Source organism: Mobula hypostoma, chromosome 23 (assembly GCF_963921235.1).
Source record: "Mobula hypostoma chromosome 23, sMobHyp1.1, whole genome shotgun sequence".
Taxonomy (NCBI): Eukaryota; Metazoa; Chordata; class Chondrichthyes; order Myliobatiformes; family Myliobatidae; genus Mobula; species Mobula hypostoma.
Window position 1 is genome coordinate 46,874,230 of NC_086119.1, and position 20,613 is coordinate 46,894,842.

General features: G+C 45.9%; 1 protein-coding gene across 2 annotated transcripts in view; it reads right to left on the reverse strand.

Annotated features, from left to right (window-relative positions):
- Positions 1-616: 616 nt before the first annotated feature.
- The window catches only part of LOC134336858 (cytochrome P450 2D3-like), a 52,662-nt gene continuing 32,665 nt past the window's right edge, over positions 617-20,613 (reverse strand). For both annotated transcript variants that reach the window (XM_063031445.1, XM_063031444.1), the window contains 2 exons: positions 4,743-4,884; positions 617-4,334 (listed from right to left, as the gene is read on the reverse strand). In XM_063031445.1, the coding sequence (XP_062887515.1) occupies positions 4,153-4,334; positions 4,743-4,884 (324 nt within the window). In that variant the 3' untranslated portion in view covers positions 617-4,152. The remainder of the gene's footprint in view (positions 4,335-4,742; positions 4,885-20,613) is intronic.

Below are 20,613 nucleotides of genomic sequence, written 5' to 3' on the forward strand. Positions count from 1 at the left end.
TGTGCTGAAGTGGGAGACCAAGACCTCCACTCCAGATCTGATTGTACTTGTCTACAAGGGCTTGATGACAACCCACCACACGGCATCTCAACGTCTGTCAGGGGCCAGATTGTACTGTCAGGACACTGAAGCAGGGACCCAATCGTAGACCAAGTATGTGTGCACTGCGATATTTCTTGAGTAGCAAATCCAGAGAGGCAACAAAGTCGGCATCGAAGTTCAGGCAGCAATCAAAAGTTCCAGAGAAATCGAAAAACCCCAATCGGGAAACAGGCAGAGTCGATATTCAGACAGACAGAGTACAGATACAAATGCTGGAAAGGTTCAGGAAAATTCACTGGCCCAATCTGACAACAAACAGGTGAAAACATAGGACTGAAATACACTGAGCAATAGACAGAGAGGCAGATGATAGGTGGAGCACAATGAGACACAGGTGGCAGGAGTACAGGTAATAATGAGAAACAGATGAGAGACAGAGTACTCAGTAATGCAGGGGCCGGAGTGGAGCAGGAGCGGGGACAGGAGCACATGATAATACAAAACCACAGACTGACAGCTAGGGGGAAACACACAAAAAGACAAGAGTTCAACTGAAGGTATTGACATAGTCCAAAACAAGTTTATTGTCAAATACGCAAGTACACATCTGCACAGGTGCAAAGAAAAACTTAGTTGCAGCTGCATCATAGTTATGTAGTATCATATAAGCCACATTTATCAGAAAAACATAAACACAACTCTCAATGTTTACAAGAAAGGACACAGGTAGAACAGAAAAACAATGTCTATTTTAGTGCACAGTGATTGAAGTCATTGAAGTGTCTTGGCCCGAAATGCTAACTGTTCAATCTCCTCCACAGAAGCTGGATGGCCGCCTGAGTTTTTCTAGTTTTAGAGTCATAGAAAAATAGAGCACAGAAACAGCATACAAGCTTTGTACTTTAAAAAGTTTCACTTTTGAAGGCCTCCCACTTACCAAGTACACCTTTGCTAGGCAACATCTTGCCCCAATCCAAACTTGCCAGATCCTTTCTGACACCAACAAAATTGGCCTTTTCCCAACTTAGAATCTCAATCTGGCAGACCAGACGTATCTTTCTCCATATTTACTTCAAAACTAGTGGCATTAAATCACTAGATGCAAAAGTGTTCCCTACAGGAATTTCTGTCACCTCTCCTGTCTCATTCCTTGATAGGAGATCAAGTATTGTACACGCTGCCATTGGGATTTCAATGTACTGACTAAAGAAACGTTCCTGAATACATTTGACAAATTCTGTCCCATCTATTCCTTTTATAGTATGGGTGTCTGTTTATATGTGGAAAGTTAAAATCACCTACGAAAGGAACCTTATGTTTCTTGCAACTGTCTGTGATCACTCTACAAATTTGTTCCTCTAAATCCCACAGACATTGGGTGGTCTATAACATAGCCCCATTAACGTGGACATACTTTTCTTATTCTTCAGTTCCACCCATAAAGCCTACCTAGATGAGTTCTCCAGTCTGTCCTGACTGGGCACTGCACGACATTTTCCCTAACAGGTAATGCCACCCCCCCACTCATTTTAATCCCTCCCACTCTGCTGTGTCTATAGTAACAGAACCCCAGAATATTAACTCAACAGTCCTGCTCCACCTACAACTAAGTCTCACTAATGGCTACAATATTATAATTCCAAGTGTTGATCCATACCCTGACCTCATCTGCCTTTCCTGCAATACTACTTGCATTGAACTATACGCAGCTCAGAACATTAGTCGCACCATGCTCAATTTTCTGATCTCTGCCTTTGTCCAAGGTCTTAACAACATTTGCCTCCACAACCTCTCTACTTATCTGTTCTGGCGCTCTGGTTCTTAACCCGCTGCATCTCTTTGTGTGTGTTGACCCAAATTTCCAGCACCTGCAGTCTCTCTTGCATCTCTGCAATATCACAGAGAGCTAGCTGATACAGAAAAATCAACTTACCTGAAATCATAGAATTGAATACAGAAAACTACAAGGTGCTCCCCCAGTGTTCCTACTCTGAAAGTTGTTCCACTTGGCACTTTCCTCTTTGGTCTAACCAAATGCTGATCACAGAATCATAGATGAGAAACTCTTCCCATAGCTCCAACGTTATTCTAATCCATACTGTGGGAGCTGAGGACCCTCAGTATCACAGATCCTTACGATCTGGTAATGTCCTTGCAGGGTTCCTCCTTTCTCCCACTCAATCTGTGGTGGCCTCAGGAACCTCCCCAGTCATTTATTACCTCATTCACATTTAAGCAATGGTTTCACTTGTTTATCTCTTAAAGAGATTCTATCTCTGCATTATGTACATTTTCCTGAATCAGCACTGTCACCTGACACTTCTTTCCTGATCAAGAGTATTAAGTGATCATTCCTGTACTTTTGGAGCTGTGTTTGAATTATTACACTGCATCATAAACCCACAGAACCCTTGTGTGCACGCAGCTCATCAGTTCTTTTGCTACACTTTATATATGTGTCTTTTAAACCTAACTGTGTCCTCCCTGCAGTCTCGTCACCATCCACCAGTATCCTAAGCTCTTCACATGAAAGTGTGTTACTCATTGACCTGTTGTCCGTTAACTTCCCATCATCCAAAACAAGGTATAGTCCAGTTGCAACTTTCAACCAAAACCTCTTGCACACTTGTGCCATCAAAATGTTCCCATCTATCATAGCAGTAACAAGATGTTACATGTAGGGTCACTCATTAGCATTAGGAGAACAGTGCTCTTTGATTTTATCACTATGAACTCTGCTGTAAATTAGTGTTGTTCGGCAGTCAGCAGAACCTACAATTGTAATCAAATCAAATTCAGACTTTATTCTTTCTTCAGGCAGTTTGGCCAAGCTCAGGAGCTCATTCTTCCATTCCTTCTCGGACATAATCAAAGACCCTCCCACTCCAAACATTCTCCCCTCCCATCGGGCAGAAGATATGAAAGCCTGAAAGTGTGTTCCACAGACTTCTATCATGCTTTTAGAAATTGAAATAATGTGCACTAGTAAGATTTTCATTCTTGAAAAAAAAGGGCCAATCAATTGTTACATTCATCACCGTCAATTTAGAGTTTGGGATGGCATGGTAGTGTAGTAGTTAGCGTAACGCTATTACAGTGCCAGTGATCAGGGTTCAATTCCACCAATATCTGAAAGGGGTTTGTATGCTGTCCCCGTGATTGTGCAGGTTTCCTTCCACATTCCAAATATGTGTGAGTTAGTACATTAATTAGTCACATGGTGTATTTAGGATTGGGTTAAATAGCTGGGCAAGCAGGGCCTGTTACTGTTCTGTTACCGCTAACTGAAAGATAATATATCAACAATCTCTAGAGCCCTAAACTGAAGTTAAGTCCTGTAGGTGTACACAAGACCTTTATACATAGGGACAGAAGTCGGCCACATGGTCCAACAACTCCATTCTGCAAATATGCACCCTCACTTTACGGAGATTACACTGTATCATCCTAGAATGCAAAGACCAGTTAGATATCTTATCTATTTTCTGAAGGAGTTTAACTGTCAATAGTCACTCTTTCAAGCAGTGATTCCTCCCTCCCAACCAAGGAGGAGATGCATCCAGCTAATCAAACAGATTAAATAAGTGGAGCACATTTATATTGAGGAGTAATTCTAATAGAGATTATAGATCTATAAATGATATCCAAACATATGTCCAATTCTTACTAACTAGATGAGTTGCAGACAAATAAGTTGCAACACAGTAAGACTGGTCTGGGAAGAGAGCCTTCTCAGATCAAGGCTGAGGATTGAGATCCATGTCATGTTTGTAACTCCGCACTTTTACTGCCTTTAAGAGTTTATATAACTTTTTCTTACAAGTCATCTAGTGTTGCCCTCATCTGCATGTGGTAATTTCACAACTGAATTGATCAGGTCAGACTGCAGCAGACTTAGTTTAACTCAAACAACATTGTTTCTTCTGATTAGGTCGTAGTCCCAATTAAGTTAATGATGTTTCCTAATCTTGGACATGATTGTTTCTCAAGAGGACTGATAAATTAGTACTAGTTAAAGATTAACAATAAATGCCTTGAATAAAAAAAATCAGCATTTTGAATCTGAGTTTAGCAAAAAGCCTCCTGAGCCCAGATAGTGAATATCTGTCCCTATATGGCTTTAACACAGAGCCGATAGGGCAGTGGGCGGAGGGTAATTCCGAATCGAGCTTCCTTGTAGCTTGGTCTTGCCTCATTTTCCGGGACAAACAACGTGAATCTTTGGAGCATGGACGTGAAGAAGATGAAGAGCTTCGTCTTTGCCAGCTGCTCCCCCAAACACACACGATGACCTGTAGGATGAAGGGCAAGAGAGGTTAGTATCACAGAAAAAAGACTGAGAAACACTGCAGGGTCACACAGTGACTACCTATATAGTCTTGAAGTCCTAATATAATTCTCCCTTATCCAACCCCATCTCATCTCTGAGAGAGGTAGCACACTTCCAGACTTTATCAAAGTTAAACAAATGTTTATTCCATTCATTGTAATTAGTTAATGCATTAAGTTCTCTTTTAGCACTGGGGTGGTGGGAAAGTGTTTTGGGAGTTAATTTAAATTTTGAAGTTAATGAAGCGAATGCTACAATTGCAGGAGTCAGCCAGCAGCGTCCCTCTCCAGAGCCGGGAGATGAAGCTTGGATATCCACAACCACAGCTCTAAACTTTGGTACATTTAATGATCCACAAACCCTATATTACCTGCCGAGAATGGGATGAAGGCTTCTGGCTTCACAAACTTCCCGTTGGAATCGAGGAAGTGTCCTGGATTAAACTGATGTGGAGTCAACCAAATATCTTCATCAAGCAAGGCAGAGGAAATGTTTGGAATGATAATTGTTCCCTAAATAGTAATCAAAGAGATACATTAGGGAAATATTAGTAACAGACCCACAGAGCAATGAAGAGAACTATATTGTGGTCTTTGGACTGAGAGTTAAGACTTGTAGCCCAATGATTGCAAGTCATCATGTACAGAAGATATTCAATCTAATTCTGCAATATGCTTCACCTTCACTGCTACCACAAACGTAGGGTGCATTAGCAATGCTTTGAGAGGTTTTGTTGACTCAAGGTGAATAAAGCAATCTTCACTCAGAGTGTCATAAAGCACAGAAATGGGCCCTTTGGCCCAAATGGCCTGTGCTAACCAAGATTCTCATCTGAACTAGTCCCATTCATCCACATTTGGCCCAAATCCCTCTGAACCTTTTTCCTATCCATGTACCTCTCCAAGTGCCAGTCATCTATACATCAAAGTGATCTGCATTACAGTTTAATTTCTCTAGTAATGAGGATAATTTCCAAGCAAATGCACTGATTTCATCATCACCTGCCCAGTGACTTCTTCAGGACTGGCACCTTGTTGGTCTATGAGAACATTAGTCTGTCAAGAGCCTGGTCCTGCTGTTGCAGATAGCGAGCCTGGACCAAGTGGCCAGCAAGGTCACTTTGGACAGAGGAGGTATGAAGGTCCAAGAGGTTTCCCTGGTTCACCTGGTCCAGTTAATCTCCAGGTGAGTATCTGATGTGGAATAATGAGACAGAGTTGAGTGATGACATGCCTGGGGTTGGGGTGATGGAATGGGATTGTTCTGGAGTTGGGGTGTAATGGAGATCGAAAGTGAGTAGGTGGGGGTTCAATGTAGGCACCTGGCAGAGCAGTAATCTTTACAGGAGATGAGGAGGGTGTTATTGCAAACTGGGTGAAGCAGAAGGCGAATGAAGATGGACTCCAAGGATGATTGAGGAAACACCTGGAGGAGAAGTGGGATTCCCAACTAGACTGAGCAGGAGAAATGAGACCAATACACCAGCTGGGGAAGTTGTACGTAATCCAACAGAGGGAGTAAATGGAAGCAAGTGGAAGATCCAGAATAAAATATGGAATAAAGATAGTTATCGATGAATGTAAGAAAATAGGAGTTGGAGTAGGCTACTCAGCCACTCATGACTGCCCTACCATTCAGTCTGATCATGACTGATCTACCCTAGGTCTTATAGACTCATAGAAAAATACAGGCCAGAAACAGACTCTTCAGCCCATCTAACCCATGCTAAACCATTTAAACTGCCTACTCCCATCTGGTGGTGCAGTGACATCAGCGCTGGACTCTGGAGCGAAGGTTCCCAAGTTCAATCCCAGTCCGGCTGCTCCCGGGCACGCTTTCCATCCGTGCCGGGTTGAGTGTCGAGCTCGCAACTCGGTCTCGTAAAAAAAAAAAGACTGTGCTGTGAGAAGGATGTGGGGGACCACTCACAGAATCTTTCCTCCAAGACAACCACTTGAAAAAGTGGTCGCCGAGGCTCTGACAGAGTATGGCACACAAAAAAACTCCCATCAACCTGCACCAAGGCCATAGCCCTCCATACCCCTACCATTGATGTGCTTCATCAAACTTTTTTAAATGATAAAATTGAGCTTGCATGCAGCATTTGCACTGGCCGGTTATTCCACACACTGACAACCCTCTGAGTAAAGTTGTTTCCCCTTACTTTCCCCATAAACTTTCCAAATTTGATCCTTAACCCATGACCTCCAGTTGGAGTCCATCCAACCTCACTGGAAAAAGCCTGCTTGCATTTATCCTATCTATACCCCTCATAATTTTGTATACCTCTATTAAATCTCCCCTCAATCTTCCATATTCTAGGAAATAAATTTCTAACCTATTCAATCTTTTCTCGTAACTCAGGTCCTTCAGACCCAGCAACATCCTTGTAAATTTTCTGTGTATTCTTTCAACCTAATTTACATCTTTCCTGTAGGTAGGTGACCAAACTACTACTACTACGTCAACTCAGGCCTTGGGGGCCGGCGTCGGGCACAATGACAGACTCTCCACTTCTCCCTCTCCCTCATCAGTGTGCTCAGTTCATCTACATTAGCTACACCACTGTCTTCTAGGAGCGTGTTGACCATAGTCTTGGGAGGGTGCCCAGGGTTCATCCTCCCGTGCTTGGGCTCCCATATGATGACTAGGCTGGCAGGTATCTTGGGGTGGCGTAGACAGTGCCCTGCTAGTTGCAGCCTTCTCGCCTCGACCAAAACTGCATACAATACTCCAGATTTGGCCTCAACAATGTATTTTACAACTTCAACATAACATCTCATCTCTTGTACTCAATACAACAGACACAAAATGCTGGAGGGACTCAGCAGGTCAAACAGCATCTATGAAAATGAACAAACAATCGACATTTCGGTCCAAGACCCTTTATTTCCAGCATCTCCAGAATCTGTTGTTCTCATGTTTATGATATCCTATATTCAATACTTTGATTTAGGAGGCAAATGTGCTAAAAGCTTTCTTTACGAGCCTTTCTACCTGTGACATCACTTTCAATCAATTATGGACCTGTATTCCCAGATCCCTTTGTTCTCAGTTCACTGTGCAAGACTTACCTTAGTTGGTCCTGAAGTGCAACACCTCACATTTGTCTGCTTTAAATTCCTTCTGCTATTTTTCATCCGGTCCAGTTCCTGCTGCAAGCTTCAATCGTCTTCCTCACTGATCCAGTTAACTACGGTATTATCCAGATCATTGATATACATGACAAATAAAAAATGACTCAGCACTGATCCCTGCAGCACTCCACTAGTCTCAGGTCTCCAATCAGACGGGCAAATATCTACTACCCCTCTCTGAATTCTCCCACAAAGCCAATGTCTAATCCAATTTACTACCTCATTTTGACCAACCTCCCCTATGGGACCTTGTAAAATGCATTCATTGTAGACAACAGCCACTCCCTTGTGTTTATAAACTTTCCTGGTAACTTCCTCAAAAAACTGTCTAAGATTGGATAGACATGAGCCACCATGCACAAAGCCATGCTGACTATCCCTTATCAGTCCATGTCTATCCAAATACTCAAACAGTGTATCCAGTCCCTCAGAATGGTTTCCAATAACTTCCCCACGAATGATGTCAGGCTCACTGGCCTATAGTTTCCTAGTTAATGTTAGAGCCTTTCTTCAACAGTGGAAGAACATTAGCTATGCTCCAGTCCTCCGATACTTCACCTGTCACAAAGGATGATTTAAATATCGCCGCTCGGGCCCTGTAATTTCTGTACTTGCCTCCCACAGGGTCCGATGGAACACCTTGTCAGGCCTTGGGGATTTACCCACCCTAATTTTCCTCAAGACAGCAAACACCTCCTGCACTGTAATCTGTATAGGGTCCATTACCTTGTTGCTGCTTTGCCTCATTTCTATAGACTCTGTGTACATCTCCCGAATAAATACGGATACAGGAAATCCACTGAAGATCTCCCACATCTCTTGGGGCTCCACGCATAGATTACCATTCTGATCTTCCAGAGGACTAATTTTGTCCATTGCAATTTTTTACTCTTAACATATCTAGAATCTCTTGGGATTCTCCTTCACCTTGTCTGCTAGGGCTACATCATGCCTTCTTTCAGCCCTCCTGATTCTTTTCTTAAGTGTTCTCTTCCATTTCTTAAATTCCATAAGTACATTTTCCTACTTGCCAATACCTGCTATGCTTCTCCTTTTTATGTTTTAACCAGGGTCTCAATATCTCTAGAAAACCAAAGTTCTCTAAACCTGTTATCTTTACTTTTATTCTGACAGACGCATACAAGCTTTGTACCCTCAAAATGTCACCTTTGAAGGCTTCACAATTACCAGTTCTACTTCTGTCAGGAAGCAGCCTGTCCAAATCCACACTTGCCAGATCCTTTCTGATACCATCAAAATTGGACTTTTTCTAATTTAGAATCTGAAACTGTGGACCTGACCTATCTTAGAAACATAGAAAACATACAGCACAATGCAGGCCCTTCGGCCCACAAAGTTGTGCCAAACATGTCCCTACCTTAGAACTACCTAGGCTTACCCATAGCCCTCTATTTTTCTAAGCTCCATGTAACCATCCAGGAGTCTCTTAAAAGACCCTATTGTTTCCGCCTCCACCGCCGCCAGCAGCCCATTCCACACACTCACCACTCCCTGCGTAAAAAACTTACCCCTGACATCTCCTCTGTACCTACTTCCAAGCACCTTAAAAATATGCCCTCTTGTGCTAGTCAATTCAGCCCTGGGGAAAAGCCTCTGACTATCCACATGATCAATGCCTCTCATTATCTTGTACACCTCTATCAAGTCACCTGTCATCCTCTGTCACTCCAAGGAGAAAAGGCCGAGTTCACTCAACCTGTTCTCATAAGGCACGCTCCCCAATCCAGACAACATCCTTGTAAATCTCCTCTGCACCTTTTCTATGATTTCCACGTTCTTCCTATAGTGTGGCAACCAGAATTGAGCACAGTACTCCAAGTGGGGTCTGACCAGGGTCCTATATAGCTGCAACATTACCTCTCAGCTCTTAAACTCAATTCCACGATTGATGAAGGCCAATGAACCGTATGCCTTCTTAACCACAGAGTCAACCTACATAGCAGCTTTGAGTGTCCTATCGACTCGGACCCCAAGATCCCTCTGATAATCCACGCTGCTAAGAGTCTTACCATTAATACTATATTCTGCCATCATATTTGACCTACCAAAATGAGCAACCTCACACTTATCTGGGTTGAACTCCATCTGCCCCTTCTCAGCCCAGTTTTACATCCTATCAATGTCCTGTTGTAACTTCTGGCAGCCCTCCACACTATCCACAACACACCCAACCTTTGTGTCATCAGCAAATTTACTAAGTATCTTTTTCTATACTTACTTTGAAACTGTTGGTATTAGGATTACTAGATTCAAAGCGTTCCCCTACACAAACTTCTGTCACCTGCCCTGCCTATTAGCAGATCATATATTGCACTCTCGTTGGACCTTCTATATACTGATTAAGGAAACTTTCCTGAACGTATTTGACAACTTCTATCCCATCTAGTCCTTTTACAGTATTGTAGTCCCTTTCAATATATGGACAATTAAAATCACCTACTATAACAACCTTATGTTTCTTGCAACAGTCTGCAATCTCACAGACTGTTAGGTGGTCTATTAACATGGTCATACCTTCCTTATTCCTCATATCCATCCATAAAGCCTCAAGGGATGAGTTTTCCCAGTCTGTCCTGACAGAACACTGCTGTGACATTTTCTCTGACTAGTAACACTATACCTCCCCGTTTAATCCCTCCCGCTCTGTCACATCCAAAACAGCCAAACCCCGGAATATTGAGCTGCCAGTCCTGCCCATCCTGCAACCAAGTCTCACTAATGGCTACAGTATCACAATTCCATGTGTTGATCCATGCCCTGAGCTCATCTACCTTTCCCACAATACTTCTTGCATTGGAATATACACAGCTCAGAACATTAATCACACCATGCTAAGACTTTCGATTCTGCCTCCACAACCTCTCCACTATCTGTTCTGTGTTATCTCCTCTTCTTCACTATTTCCTTAATTCTCTAGCCTCTCCAATATTTATCTATCCCCAACTGGAAGTGAAGACCAAATCTGCCTAAAACTGTACTGGAATCTTTTCTGTTCTCCAAAAATCAATTTATGGGGATTAAGTTCCATCTGCCATTCTTTGCCCACCTTAGCAACTCATCAGCCTCATGCGGTGGCCTGTGATGCTGCTGTAAGGTGAGAGGGAGGGGGGTTAAAGGGGATCTGCAGGGGACATTTATCACCCTGTAGTTATTATCTGTCAGAGCAGGTGGTGGAGGCAGGAACTGAGAGACACTTTGCCAGGTACTTGAATGGAAAGGATTAGAGGGGTATGGCATTAATATTAGTAGCTATCATGCTGACAAAGAGTTGGTGGACCAAAAAGCCTGTTTCTATGTTGAACAACTCTCTGAATCTACCCACGGGAGCTCTCAGCCGCACAAACACGTCGAGCTGATGGCAAGTTGCTGTTCTGTCAGAGCTGCAGGCTGCACCCAGGCAGCAGGGATCAGGGTCCCAGCTGGATCAGGGCAGGACCAAATAGGTGCTTTCAGAGTCCATGCAGTTTCCACCTGGGCCTCTGTTGCAGCCGTCGCTCGCTCCAGTTGGTGACGTGTGAGAGAGTCGATGTTGGCTTCTTGCACAGGAGTGCTCACAGTCTCTCCAGAGGCTCCACACCACCTGCGGTGGGAATGGTTCTCCGTGCATCTGGCTCAGCAGACCTGGCAATGCATTTGAACCCTCTGCACACATCAGCCTTGGAAAGAAGGCATCTCGCGCTGGATATCTGATCACTCGAGGCAGTAAGAGATGCTCAAACTACTCTGAAGCAGCACTTCACCCAAATCCTTTTCCTCCTGTCAGACCACAGGCCCACTGGTGTCTATAAAACACGTCTCTCTGAACCGACAGCGAGAGACAGCGGGAGGTTGATGGTGCCAACCTCTCGGGTATCAGGCACAATGATGCAGTGTGCAAAGCTTCATCATTCTCCTTGTGTTTGCCCCTAAATGTCCTCCTTTCACCCCTGTGCCCCTTCACTGATGCCTCTTAAATGGGAAGGCAGAGGGCTATTGATGTTATTCCGTTTTAACCCCGGAGTGGGGCCTGTGAGTGCTGTCATGTAAATGACAGTGGGGGAGCAGGTGGAGATGTAGGAGACTGAATGACCAAATGCGGATGTAGGTGAAGCCCCATTGTTTGTGCATGACAGAGAAACAGGATCAAGATGAGGAGTACCTTTCCATTGCCTTACATGGCTTATTTTCTGCTCAAATCATGAAAATTTACAACATCTAGTAACAGTACTGTATGATAAAAAGATTGTTGCAGTCACCAACACTCCTGGCTTCCTACTGGCACCATCCAGCAGAGGGCCTCTGTGTACATCGAGCAGAGTAAATATAAGTCAAAATTCAAAGGAAATTTATTATCGAAGTATGTATATATATGTCACCATATACTACCCTGAGCATCATTTCCTTGTGGGCATTCACAGTAAATAAAAAAAAAAGAATCAATAAAAACTGCAAATTCAAGCAAACAATGTGCAAAAGATAACAAATTGTGCAAATACTAAAAAATACAAAATAATAACAAATACGTAAGTAATAAATAATATTGAGAACATGAGTTGTTGAGTCCGTAAAGCAAGTCCATAGATTGTGGAATCAGTTCATAAGACCATAAGATATAGGAGCAGAATTAGGCCATTTGGCCCATCGAGTCTCTTCCACCATTTGACATTGGCAGATCCAATTTTCCTCTCAGTCCCAGTCTCCTGCCTTCTCCCTGTATCCCTTCATGCCCTGAACAATAAAAAATCTATCACGCTCTACCTTAAATATACACAATGACTTGACCCTCACAGCTGCCTCTGGCAAAGAATTCCACAGATTCACCAGTCTCTGGCTAAATAAATTCCTCCTCAATGTTTATCGTTGGGGGCGAGTGAAGTTATCCACTCTGGTTCAGGAGCCTGATGGTTGAGGGGTAATAACTGTTCCAAAACTTGTGGGCATGGGACTTGAGTCTCTTGTCCATCCTTCCTGATGGCAGCAGTAAGAAAAGAGCATGGCCTTGATGATAGGGGGTCCTCGATAATGGATGCTGCTCTTTCTCGTATAGGTATACAGGCTGATTGAGTGAGGTTGTCACAACTTTCCTCTTAACATTAGCAAGACCAGGATGTGCTGGAGCTTTTGGAAAGCATCAAGTTGGATAAGTCGCCAGGACTGGATGAGATGCACCCCAGGCTCCTGTGGGAGGCGAGGGGGGAGATTGCTGAACCTCTGGCGATGATCTTTGAATCATCAATGGGGACGGGAGAGGTTCTGGAGGATTGGAGGGTTGCGGATGTTGTTCCTTTAATCAAGAAAGGGAGTAGAGATAGCTCAGGAAATTATAGACCAGTGAGTCTGACTTCAGTGGTTGGTAAGTTGATGGAGAAGATTCTCAGAGGCAGGATTTATGAACATTTGGTATAATATGATTAGGAATAGTCAGCATGGCTTTGTCAAGGGCAGGTCATGTCTTACGAGCCTGATTGAATTTTTTGAGGATGTGACTACACACATTAATGAAGAGCAGTAGATGTAGTGTATATGGATTTCAGCAAGGCATTTGATAAGGTACCCCATGCAAGGCTTATTGAGAAAGTAAGGAGGCATGGGATCCAAGGGGACATTGCTTTGTGGATCCAGAACTGGCTTGCCCACAGAAGGCAAGGTTGTAGATGGGTCATATTCTGCATGGAGGTTGGTGACCAGCAGTGTGCCTCAGGGATTTGTTCTGGGACCCTTACTCTTCGTGATTTTTATAAATGACCTGGATGAGAAAGTGGAGGGATGGGTTAGTAAGTCTGCTGATGACACAAAGGTTGGAGGTGTTGTGGATAGTGTGGAGGGCTGTCAGAGGTTACAGCGGGACATGCAAAACTGGGCTGAGAAGTGGCAGGTGGAGTTCAACCCAGATAAGTGTGAAGTGGTTCTTTTTGGTAGGTCAGATATGATGGCAGAATATAGTATTAATGGTAAGACTCTTGGCAGTGTGGAGGATCAGAGGGATCTTGGGGTCCAAGTCCATTGGACGCTCGAAGCAGCTACGCAGGTTGACGCTGTGGTTTAGAAGGCTGTGGTAAACCATGTATATAGATTGTAACTGGGTTACCTGTCTGGACATGCCTGGACACACCCCTCTGCTGACTGCTCCTGTGGCTCCGCCCACAGACCCCTGAATAAAGGCAATTGTGTCACTGCTCCGCCCTCAGTCCAGGGCAGATACTCAGCATTGCTAGTCCATTTTATTGTTAATAAAAGCCTTTCGGTATTTACTCTACTTCCAGTCTTTTGGAGTAATTGATAGTGCATCATTTTATTAACAGTAATTTTAAGGTATGGAACACGTCCTGAGACCCGACAAGTTAGACCTCGATCCGCAAACACCTGAAGCCGGAAACGCTTTCGAACTCTGGCTGGCCGGCTTTGAATCATACCTGGAGGAGATTGAAGTGACCGAGTTCTCCTCTCCAGGGTCGGTTCACGGTTCCTCTGAAAGATTAGAGACCAGCCGAGCTACGACAGAGTGATGAGCACCCTCAGAAGACAATACCTGCAGCCGGTAAACACAGTCTATGCGCGACATCGCTTAGCGACACGGCAGCAGCGGCCCGAAGAGTGGAGCTCTGAGTTCATCTGGGCCCTACAGATACTCATGCGGGCCTGCGATTGCCGGGAGCTGATGGTTGAACAGCATGCAGAGCTCCCAGTAAGAGACGCCTTCGTCACGGGGACCACGTCAGTGTATGTGCGCCAGCGGCTGCTGGAACACACCGATCTTACCTTATGTTCAGCGATTGAGCTGGCCGACATGTTGGAGGCTGCTCTGCACAACTGTGATGTTCTCCAGGCATGCGATCTCCCGACGGCCTCATGGACGCCACAGACCCCGCAAACCACCGGCGAATCGACCACGGCTACTGCCAGTCGCGAGTCCGTGAAGTGATACTTCTGCAGAATTGAGAAGCACTCCCGGAAATGCTGCCCGGCCCAAGAAACTACCTGCTCCAGCTGTGGAAAGAAGGGCCACTTCACCAAGGCCTGTAAGTCCAAACCGCGAGCGGGATCGAGCAGCGCCATGTGCGAGGCATGGGGGTCGCTATCTTGCCTGCACGCCGCCACCATATGCGAGACATGGGGGTGGCCATCTTGGTCGGTGCCACGTCACACCACCTACGACCCAATGGTGCTCTCCAGGTATCCCACTGCACCGGACCAAGACAGCGACTCAACTCTGGCCTCCATGACCCTCGACCAAAGCGCTCCCCACCAGCTCGCAAGGTCAATGATGGACATCCTGGTGGAGGGGTGCAGGACAAGCTGCCTGTTTGACACAGGCAGCACGGAGAGTTTTATCCACCCGGCCACGGTGCAGCATTGTGGACTCATGATACGGCCAGTAAGTCAGAGGGTCACCATGGCCTCCGGGTCGCATACAACAGACATCTGGGGGCGTTGTGTAGCGACGCTAGTAGTGCAGGGCACAGAATATCGAGACTTTACATTACTGGTCATGCCTCAACTGTGTGCCCCTGTGCTATTGGGGCTCAACTTCCAGAGCCACCTGAAAAGTGTGACAATGGAGTATAATGGGTCCCTCCAACCAATCACTGTTGTAAAACCCCAGTTTTGTAGAGATATGTCACGTACCCCACTACTGACCACCCCCACACACCAACCCGCATATCCCACCCAACACCATGCCAACAGCCGCACTATGGACACCACTTGCGGCCTCTCCACCCTCAAGATCCCTCCCCCACCGCTGTTCACCAACCTGACCCCCAACTGTAAACCTGTGGCAACTAAAAGCAGGAGGTACAGCACGGGGGATAGACCCTTCATTAAGTTGGAGGTGCAGTGGCTGCTCAGGGAGGGGATCATTGAGGCAAGCACAAGTCCTTGGAGGGCCCAGGTGATTGTTGTTCGGAACGGGGAGGAGAATGGGATGGTCGTGGATATAGTCAGACCATCAATAGGTTCACACAGCTCGACGCGTACCCTCTGCCCTGGATCGCGGATATGGTCAATCAGATAGCACAGTACAAGGTGTACTCAACCATAGACCTAAAATCCGCTTACCATCAGCTCCCCATCCACCGGGAGGACCGCCCTTACACTGCCTTCGAGGCGGACGGCAGGCTTTATCACTTCCTGCGCGTCCCCTTCGGTGTCACGAATGGTGTATCTGTCTTCCAGAGGGCAATGGACCGGATAGTGGACCAGTGCCAACTGAAGGTCACATTCCCATATCTGGATAACATCACCATCTGCGGTCACGACTGGCAGGATCACGACAACAACCTTCGAAAATTTCTCCAAGCGGCCAAAGCTTTCAATCTCACCTGTAACAAGGACAAAAGTGTGTTTGGAACCACCCGACTTGATATCCTTGGGTGTGTCGTGGAGAACGGAGTGATTGGCCATGACCCCGACCATATGCGCCCCCTGTTGGAACTCTCTCTTCCCAACACCCTCAGAGCACTCAAAAGGTGCCTGGGCTTCTTTTCATATTACGCCCAATGGGTCTCTAACTACGCAGACAAGACCCGCCCTCTGGTCAAGTCCACCACATTTCCCCTCTCAGCCGAGGGCCGCATGGCCTTCAGCCGCATTAAAGGGGACATTGCCAAAGCAGCAAGGCATGCAGTGGATGAGGCCATTCCCTTCCAAGTAGACAGTGACGCCTCTGACTTCGCACTGGCTGCTACCCTCAACTAGGCAGAAAGACCGGCGGCGTTCTTCTCCCGTACCCTTCAAGGCCCTGAAATTTGGCACTCCGCGGTAGAGAAAGAGGCCCAGGCCATAGTGGAAGCTATAAGGCACTGGAGGCACTATCTCGCTGGCAAAAAATTCACGCTGCTGACTGACCAGCACTCAGTCACATTCATGTTTAGCAACCAACAGCGGGGCAAAATCAAAAATGATAAAATTTTGAGGTGGAGAATCGAACTCTCCACCTACAACTATGACATCATGTACAGGCCTGGGAAGCTCAACGAGCCCTCCGATGCCCTATCCTGGGGAACGTGCGCCAGCATGCAGATCGACCGGCTATACGCCCTACATGTAGATCTTTGCCACCCAGGGGTCACCCGGCTTTTCCACTTAGTGAAAGCCCGGAACCTGCATTACTCCCTTGAGGAGATCAGGACAATGACCAGGGACTGCCAAGTCTGCGCAGAGTGCAAACTGCACTTCTACCGACCCGAAAAGGCACCACTCATCAAGGCCACCCGCCCCTTCCAGCAACTGAGTGTCAACCTTAAGGGCCCCCTTCCCTCCACCGATCGCAATGTGTACTTTCTTAACGTAATTGACGAGTACTCGCGGTTCCCCTTCGCCATCCCCTGCCCCGACACCACTACCACGTCAGTTATAAAAGCCCTGCGCAAGCTCTTCACTCTGTTCGGATACCCATGCTATATCCACAGTGACAGAGGGTCCTCGTTTATGAGTGATTAGCTGCGCCAATACCTGCTGGCTAGGGGTATTGCAACCAGTAGGACCACGAGCTATAATCCCTGGGGGAATGGACAGGTGGAGAAGGGGAATGCCAAGGTGTGGAAGGCACACTCTTAGTCCTCAGGTCAAAGGGACTGCTGGTCTCCCGCTGGCAGGAGGTCCTTCCCGAGGCACTCCACTCCATCCGCTCCCTGTTATGCACGTCCACCAATGCCACCCCTCATGAGCAACTCTTTTCTTTTCCCAGGAAGTTGACCACCGGGACCACCCTACCAACTTGACTGACGTCCCCGGGGCCAGTGGTGCTCTGGAAACATGCGAGGAGCAATAACTACTCCCCGATGGTTGAGAGGGTTCACTTACTTCATGCGAACCCCCAATATGCCTACATGGTTTTATCTGATGGGCAGGAGGACACAGTCTCCATCCGTGACCTGGCGCCCACAGGAGCACCGGGCCCCTACCCTGAACACTCCATGGTGACTATTAACCCCATACCCACTGATATATATATATACAAGTGTGCCCCGCTTTTCGAACGTTCGCTTTACAAAACCTCACTGTTATGAAAGACCTACATTAGTACCCTGTTTTCGCTAACAGAAGGTGTTTTCACTGTTATGAAGAAAGGCAGTGCGCGAAAAAAAATCAGCGTGTGATAAAAGGCAGCACGCGCCCCGAACAGCCTCTCTCCGCCGGATTCGGAACGGTATTCTCGCCGGCATTGCTTAAACACGTGCCTATGAGCATCCGTTAGCAAGATGAGTTCTAAGGTGTCAGAAAAACCTAAAAGAGCTCGTAAGGGTGTTACACTTAATGTAAAACTAGACATAATTAAGCGATTCGATAGTGGTGAACAAAGTAAGGACAAAGTGGGTTTGGCTTGTGGAAGTTGACGAAGATGATGTTGAAGAGGTTTTGGCATCCCATGACCAAGAACTGATAGATGAAGAGCTGATGCAATTGGAAGAGGAAAGGATAACAATCGAAACCGAATGCGGTAGCGGACTGAACGTGAAGCAACTGCATGTGATTTTTGCTGCAATAATGAAGTACGACTTTAATTTTGAAAGGATACGTAGGTTTAGGGGATATTTGCAAGATGGTTTGAGTCCTTACAAAGAACTGTATGATAGAAAAATGCGCGAGGCTCAGCAGTCAAGCAAGCCTTCTACATCAGCCACAGCAGATGACGAACCTCGACCTTTGACATCGAGGCAGGCAGTCATAGGAGAAGATGAGCTAACGATTCGTGGAGAATGCAGCAGTAGCCTGGAGACACACAGCACATCTTTAAGAAAAGAGCCGAAATAAACATGCTAATTCATTAGGTGCCGCCCGACACATAATTGTCGGCCCAGATCAGAGACGACACAATCAGAAATCGGCACTGATCTGGGCGGAAAATTACGTGCCAGGCGGCACCTAATTAGCATGTTTATTTCAGCTTTTTTCTTAAAGATGTGCAGTGTGCCTCCTGGCTACTGCTGCACCCCTGCATGCTTCGCGGTTCGGTATCGGTTGGCGGCCTGGAGGGTGGGGACCACTGTATCACCCAACCTGCGACGACTCAGTCTAACACACCATCATCAGTGTGCTCGGCGCTGTCTTCCCAATTCCCGTAAGTGATACTACACTGTACATACATTATTTCTACTTTATATCGGCTGTGTATTTTTACGTGTTATTTGGTATGATTTGGCAGCTTCATAGCTTAAAGGTTACTGGATAGCACTTGCGCCGTGTTTTTGCCAACAGCGCTTGTGTGGGATTTTCTGCCGATGGCGCTTGCGTGAGATTTTCGCTACAGAGAACAGTGCAGTAATGATTGTGGAAAAGTATTTCTACTTTATATAGGCTGTGTATTTATCATATCATTCCTGCTTTTACTATATGTTACTGTTATTTTAGGTTTTATGTGTTATTTGGCATGATTTGGTAGGTTATATTTTGGGTCTGCGAATGCTCACAAAATTTTCCCATATAAATAAATAGTAATTGCTTCTTTGCTTTATTACATTTTGCCTTATGAACCGTTTCATAGGAACGCTCTACCTTCGAATGGCGGGGGAAACCTGTACCCACGAGACACCGCACACTCCAAGCCCTACACAGACACCACACGACACTCCCATACCAGGCGCGACACACACGCACGAGGGATTACCGATGCCTAACGTGCTGACACCTCAAGTCAGGCTGGAGCCAGTACAACCACCGGTGCTACGTAGATCACAGCGACAGAGTCGACCGCCTGATAGACTTGACCTGTAAATATACTTGTTTTAAATATTGTCAGTCACTTCACCCTGCGGGACTCTCTTCTTTTTATAAAGGAGGGGTGAATGTGGTAAACCATGTATATAGGTTGTAACTGGGTTACCTGTCTGGACATGCCTGGAAACGCCCCTCTGCTGACTGCTCCTGTGGCTCCTCCCACAGACTCCTGCATAAAGGCGATTGTATCACTGCTCTTCCCTCAGTCCAGGACAGATGCTCAGCATGGACGTGGATCCATTTTACTGTTAATAAAAGCCTTTCAGTATTTACTCTACTTCCAGTCTTTTGGAGTAATTGATAGTGCATCAAAGGCATATGGTGTATTGGCCTTCATTAATCATGGAATTGAATTTAGGAGCTGAGAGGTAATGTTGCAGCTATATGGGACCCTGTTTAGACCCCACTTGGAGTACTGTGCTCAGTTCTGGTCGCCTCACTACAGGAAGGATGTGGAAGTCATAGAAAGGGTGCAGAGGAGAGTTACAAGGGTGATGCCTGGATTGGGGAGCATGCCTTATGAAAACAAGTTGAGTGAACTCGGCCTTTTCTCCTTGGAACGACGGAGGACGAGAGGTGACCTGATAGAAGTGTATAAGAAGATGAGAGGCATTGACCGTGTGGATAGTCAGAGGCTTTTTCCCAGGGTTGAAATGGTTGCCACAAGAGGACACAGGTTTAAGGTGCTGGGGAGTAGGTACAGAGGTGATGTCAGGGGTAAGTTTTTTCACTCAGAGAGTGGTGAGTGCATGGAATGGGTTGCCGGCAACGGTGGTAGAGGCGGATATGATACGGTCCTTTAAGAGACTTTTGGATAGGTACCTGGAGCTTCGAAAAATAGATGGCTATGGGAAAGTCTAGTAATTTCTAAGGTAGGGACATGTTCGGCACAACTTTGTGGGCCAAAGGGCCTGTATTGTGCTGTAGGTTTTCTATGTTTCTAAATCAGAAGGGGAAGTTAGAAGAGCACACACTAGTCCTCTTTGAGGGGTTATCTGTGGAAAGAGTGAGCAGCTTCAAGCTTCTCGGGCATCAATATCTCAGAGGATCTATCCTTGGCCCAACATATTGATCTAATCATGAATAAGGCATGCCAGAAAACCTAATTCATTTGGAGTTTAAGGAGGTTTAGTATGACACCAAAGAATCTTGAAAATTTCTACAGAGGTACGGTGGACAGCACTCTGACTGGGTGCCTCGCAACCTATCATGGAGGCTCCAATGCACAGTATTGCAATAACCCGCAGAGGATTGTGGACACAGCTAGTTTCATCACAGGTACAACCCTTGCTGCCATCAAGGACTTCTTCAAAAGGTGATAACTCAAGAAGGCAGTATCCATCATTAAAGACTCTCACTATTCATGACATGCCCTCTTCATAATAT